Source organism: Scyliorhinus canicula, chromosome 4 (genome assembly GCF_902713615.1).
Source record: "Scyliorhinus canicula chromosome 4, sScyCan1.1, whole genome shotgun sequence".
NCBI lineage: Eukaryota > Metazoa > Chordata > Chondrichthyes > Carcharhiniformes > Scyliorhinidae > Scyliorhinus > Scyliorhinus canicula.
In genome coordinates, this window is record NC_052149.1 from 236,386,127 (window position 1) to 236,392,126 (window position 6,000).

The 6,000-nt window shown below is 49.3% G+C and overlaps 1 protein-coding gene across 4 annotated transcripts in view; it reads right to left on the reverse strand.

Moving 5' to 3' along the window:
- Positions 1-5,746, reverse strand: part of LOC119965493 (protein diaphanous homolog 1-like) — a 421,840-nt gene extending 416,094 nt beyond the window's left edge. For all 4 annotated transcript variants that reach the window (XR_005460521.1, XM_038796347.1, XM_038796349.1 and 1 more), the window contains exon 1: positions 5,413-5,746. Coding sequence is in view for 3 of the 4 variants with exons in the window: in XM_038796347.1 (XP_038652275.1) it covers positions 5,413-5,517 (105 nt within the window). In the remaining variant the exon portion in view is untranslated. The remainder of the gene's footprint in view (positions 1-5,412) is intronic.
- Positions 5,747-6,000: the final 254 nt, after the last annotated feature.

Sequence of the window (6,000 nt, forward strand, 5' to 3'; positions counted from 1 at the left end):
ATACAGAGTGTAAAATAAATCCAATAATTAAGCACTTCTATCACTGCCAAGGACAATTGTTCTGCTGAACTGAATGCTGTAAAGCACTCAAAATATAGCCTGAGAAATGCATAATTCAGCTTTCAAATACTGTTACTGTCCAAGGCACCAGTTACATATAAACTTGTTCCTCATCTGCATGCATCTTGCCAACATTCATCATTTTGTTAGCGATTTGGCATTTATATTTTAAAGTGCCACATTCACAAGGACATTTCCAAAGAATGTCACACTCTAAAACTGCAAAAGTTCGATAAGCCATTTCCAAAATTAGGTGTCATCAACATAGCATCACAGTTTATACAGCATCCCTCAACTTTATGACTTCCTAAAGTCCTTTTAAGCCAAGCAAATAATTTTGAAACATAGCCACGGTTGTAATGTATGAATCATGGAAGCCAATTTGAGCAGAGCAAGCTCCCATAAAGAGCAATTTGCTATTAAAAACAGATTCTCTGGTCAGTAGGGGTCAGTGATTAGCACTGTTGCTTCACAGTGTCAGGAACCAGGGTTCGATTCCTGGCTTGGGTCATCGTCAGTGCAGAGTCTGCACATTCTCCCAGTGTCTGCATGAATTTCCTCCGGGCGCCCCGGTTTCCTCCCACAAGTCCCAAAAGGTGTGCTTGTTAGGTTAACTGGATGTTCTGAATTCTCCCTCCGAGTACCCGAACAGGCACCGGAGTGTGGCGACTAGGGTATCTTCAAAGTAACTTCACTGCAGTGTTAATTTAAGCCTGCTTGCAACTCGAATAAAGATTATTTACATTAAAAGAAAAAAATCCCCAAACCAAAGGAAGACAAGCTGATTCGCCTCAACTTCAATGCTAGAGTCAGGAAGGGTGCAAACCTTTGGAAAGGTGTGCCAGGGAGATCTCTACCTCAAAAAATGTTTAGAACATGACCCAGGCCCCAAACCCGCTGAGGCAGAAAAATCTCTGCTGCAGGAGACTCCATGTCACTGGACTCAATGACACCAAGAAGAAAGAGCTACTCAGTTGGCGCCTCACAGCTAACCTGCTGACGACCAACGAACGAGAGCGCAGAGTGTTCACCGCGCCCGGATCACCTGAAGAGCCACCATAATGAGCACCTGCGAGGAGACGCTCGGGCTCTCGGCAAGGAAACACGAAGACAAGAAGGATCAGGAGATCCAGGATCTCCTTGACCTCAACTGCACACGCTCCTAAACTGGCAGCTCCACAAAAACTCAAGTGAGCGGAAGCAAGCCCACGGGCAACCGAAGGCCAAGGTGCAACAAAGAACCCGCGACCTAATGAACAGGTGGTGGGTGGAAAGAGCAGACGAGACTCAGCAATTCGCTGCTAACCATTATGCGCTCGACTTCTACAGCACAATTAAAACCATCTATGGTCTAACTACCCAAGGATCACCACAAAGAGCAGAAAAGTCTAGAGGCGCTCACCAAATGCTGGGATACAGTAAACGCTCGCTGGAGAGAGCACTTTGAGGACCTCGTCAACCAAGGCACAGCCTTTGACGCAAGTGCCCTCGACACCATCCCCCAGCACACTACCTGCCACTATCTCAGCGCAACCCCAGCTCGCCGAGAGATCAAATAGGCCACTCAACAGCTGAAAAACAACAAGGCCCCTGATGCAGATGGAATTCCTGTAGAAGTATTAAAATGAGACACACTCTTTGGCAAGAATCCACAACTTCATCACCCTTGTCTAGAAGGAAGAGAGCATGGAGGGTGATCCCAGACATGCCTTAATTGTGACCATCTTCAAGAAAGGAGACAGGTTTGAGTCAGAAATTACAGAGGGACCTCCTTACTCTCTGCCACGTGAAACATCACCACAAGAACGCTCCTTAACTGACTCCTCCCAGTGGCTGAAGAGCTGCTCCCTGCGTCTCAGTGAGACTTCCGCCCATCAAAGAATGGACATAATCTTTAGTGAGCGACAAAGCGAGGAAAAGTGCAGGGAGCAGCGTCAACCTCCGTATGCAGCCTTTTTTGATTTCTCAATGGCCTTCGACTGTCAACCGTGATGAATTGTGGGACATGCTCCTCAAATTCGGCTGCCCGCAGAAATTCTTCATCATTCTCTGCCTGCTCTATGGTGATGTGCAAGCTGTGATCCTCACCAACAGAACCACCACAGACCCAATGTGTGAGTAAACTGGGGTCAAACAGGGGTACATGATTACACCAGCGTGCTTCTCCATCTTTCTTGCAGGACACTCAACCCCATCAGCCAGAAGCTTCCGGTAGAGTGAAGCTAACCTACCAATGCCTCTAGACTAGAACCAAGACCGCCCAACCTCTCGATAGTAGTGTGCAGACAACGCCTGTGTGCGCACACTCAAGAGGCTGAGCTACAAACCATCATTGACACATTCATCAAGGCATATGAGAGAATGGGCCTCAGACGGCGGAAAACAAGGTCCTCTACCAACCCTCTCCTGATACACAAAACTGCACCATAACTATCAAGATCTACGGTGAGCCCTTGGACATTGTGGATCATTTTCACTACCTCAGGAGCCTCCTCGCGGCACGAACAGACATCAATGAAATCCAACATCAACTACAATGCGCCAGTGCAGTCGTCAGACACCTGAGGAACAGTGTTCGAAGACCAAGACCTTAAATCCAGCACCAATCTCATTGTCTACAAAGCAGCCGTTGTCCCCACCCTCCTAGATGCATGAAAAACGTACAGCAGAGACCTCCAATCCAGGAGCGATATCTCCAACGTTGCCTCCGCAACATCCTGCAAATCCATTGACAGGATGTTAGGGGCTGGTTTAGCACAGCGGCCTAAACAGCTGGTTTGTAAAGCAGAACAAGGACAGCAGTGCGGGTTCAATTCCCGTACCAGCCTCCCCGAACAGGCGACGGAATGTGGCGACTAGGGGCTTTTCACAGCAACTTCATTAGAAGCCTACTTGTGACAATAAGGATAGGTGTACCACTGTGAGCATCCTCCCTCAGGCCAATATCCCCAGTATCGAGGCACCGTTCACCCGTGACCAGCTGCGATAGGTCAGTCACATTCCCGCATGCCCAACACAAGACTTCCAAAACAATGGCAAGCAATCATTAAGATGGCCGAGGAAACGCTACAAGGACACTCTTGACAGGCTGCATAAATAAGTCCCCACCGACACGTGGAAATCGCTTGCCCTAGAATGCACAAACTGGGGAAGAAGCAGCGCTAAGACGCCAATCAACTGAGCGTCGCAGGGTGGAGGACACAGAGGCCAAGTGTAATCAGCAGAAAGAGTGCAGAATCCAGAGAATCCCACCCACCCACCTCATCAAACACCACCTGTCAAACCTGTGGCAGAATCTGCGGATCCAGGATTGGACGATTCAGTCACTGCAGAACCCACCTCCCCGAAGTGGAAGCAACTCACCCGCGACCCTGAGGGAGTGACCAAGGTGATTAAAACCAGATTCTCTGGTCAGTATTTTTAGTTTTGTTTTATTTATTTTATTGATGTAGGCATCGTTGGCTCGGTCACCATGTATTGCCCACCCCTAAATGCTGATTGAGCGATATTTACCTGGATACCAGAAGAACTGCATCCAACCTTGGCCTGAATTGTCAGCCTTAATTTTGTGCTTAAATCTCAATCCGAGATTTGAGGCCACAACCCTCTGGATTAAAGATGAGATTTCAGTGTGAGCCACTGCAAGCACCCACAAGGCAGAGGTTACTGAATAGCTCCTTTGTAGTATAATAAAGCTAATGCTCGGTCACAGGAATCTGAAGTTTGAAATTTGATGGAATTTGAGATAATTTTCACTGCAAACACAATGTTCCAGATGACCCAATAAGCTTGCCAAGATACAAAGACTTAAATTTATATGGTGTCTTTTGCAACATAAGAAATTTTATTCCTAAACATCGTCATTATTATTTTTGCAAGCAAATGTGGCAACCAATCCAAGCACAGCAAGAACCCGCAGAAAGCAATGCAATGAATAACCCATGACATAACTATCACGAGAGAGCATAAAAACAATAGAATGATTGATAATTAGAGAAAGACACCAAGGGCTGTAGTTTAAAGGTAAACAAATTACATCTATCAAAAGCAACAGGCCAGGCAGCCAAATGATAGAATGTTGTTGTGAAGTTTCTCAGATGTACACAAAGAGAACATAACATTTGCAAAAAAAAATTGTTTTAATTGGACAAAATATGAATAGAGACATCAATAATAAAATCTACAGTATTTCCCTCAGTGGACAACTTCATTGAGGCAAATTAGGTGACAGACCGAAGTAGAAAGAGAATCTACTGTGGTATAGTTCGTACAGGACACACTTAAACAACTGGTTACATATGTATGTAGTGGAATGAACAAGCACCCAACTGCTGTACCTATCTCAAACAGTCAGGCTACAGGTTGCTGTCTAATGTGCAATCCAGGCACTCATGATTTCTCCATTTAGCTGGCTGGAGACATGTTGGCACCGCAGAATCGGTGAACACGTGTAAAGCAAGTTTCGGTGAACAGAGGGGGAACTTTGCAGACTTTTTCGTTGTATTTTTTTTTAAAGTTCCCTGACTTCAAATCGTAGCTGAGAATGCTGGAGGAATGACCCCCTTTGCTCGGCAATTTGAATTAAGAGCAGCGACCTGGCACTGCGGGAAATATGTGAATAAAACGAGAACAAGTTCACAGGGACACAATTCGGAAGCAGCAGTGGAGTGTTTAAACTTCGGCGTGAAGAGTGAGTGAATGGGAGGGAGGGATGTTCGTGGGCAAGGCGAGGAGGAGAGAGCCGTATGTCCTCCACACACACCTGGAGGGAGGCTCTGAGGGAAGAGGGGCCTCGGGGGTACCTGCACAGCAAGGTGGGGGAGCAGCCGTGTCTCCCTCCGTCACTCTGCCTCCCTCACCCACACTCACTTACTCAGTCATTCCCTCCCTCCCTCAGCCACTCCCTCCCTCTCCCACACTCCCTCCCTCAGCCACTCCCTCCCTCAGCCACTCCCTCCCTCTCCCTCACTCCCTCCCTCAGCCTTTCCCTCCCTCAGCCACTCCCTCCCTCCATCTCACACTCCCTCTCTCATACTCACACTCCCTCCCTCACTCTTACATCCTCACTCCCTCCCTCACACCCTCTCTCCCTCACTCTCACACCCACTCCCTCAGTAACTCACATTCACTCACCCACTTTCTTCCTCCCTGTCTCTCACACTCACTCACCCTCCCTCCCTCCCTCCCTCACCCTCCCTCCCTCCCTCCCTCACTCACTCACTCAGTCCCTCCCTCTCTCCCTCACTCAGTCCCTCTTTCAGTCCCTCTCTCTCTCACTCCCTCCCTCAGGACCTTCTCTGGACTCTTCCTCCAACCCGGTTCAAGACAAACCTAGAGCTGATAGACACTCACAAATTTGGTTTTCTTCTCGCCCTCGTCCAGGCTTTTCTTCGCCTTGCCGGACTTCTCTTTGCCTCTGGAAGGAGCCGAAGCCTCACTCCTCTGATGTCCCTCCATCTCGCTTTATTTTCTTGCCAATTTAAACTTTTGATGAGTTTATTTTTGCTGGCGGGAGGGGGTTTTTTTTTCTGCCTTGCCTCCTTTTTCCTGTTTCTTAAAAAAGAACCTCTCCCGGGCTGTGGGGTGGAGGCCTAGGCTCAGGCTGCCGGCTGTAAATCCTACGCAAGCCCGCCGAGGGCAGCAGGCTGGGTGTGAGCACCTTTCTCGCTGGCTGACGTTTTTTTTGAAGCAGTCTGTAATGGGCTGTCACCGCGCGGGGGGGGGCGGGGCGCAGAGCTGAGTGACAGCGCGGGGGGCGGGCCGGACCGCTGAGTGGCAGCTCGGACTGGGCGGGGCACGGGAATGCTGAGTGACAGCCCGGGGGCGGAGCGAGGCGCTGAGTGACTGATCGGAGCGCGGGAAGCAGGGCGCAACGCTGAGTGACTGGGCGGGGCGGAGCGCGGGGGGGGGGCGGGGCGGGAGGGGGGGGCGGGCCGGAGG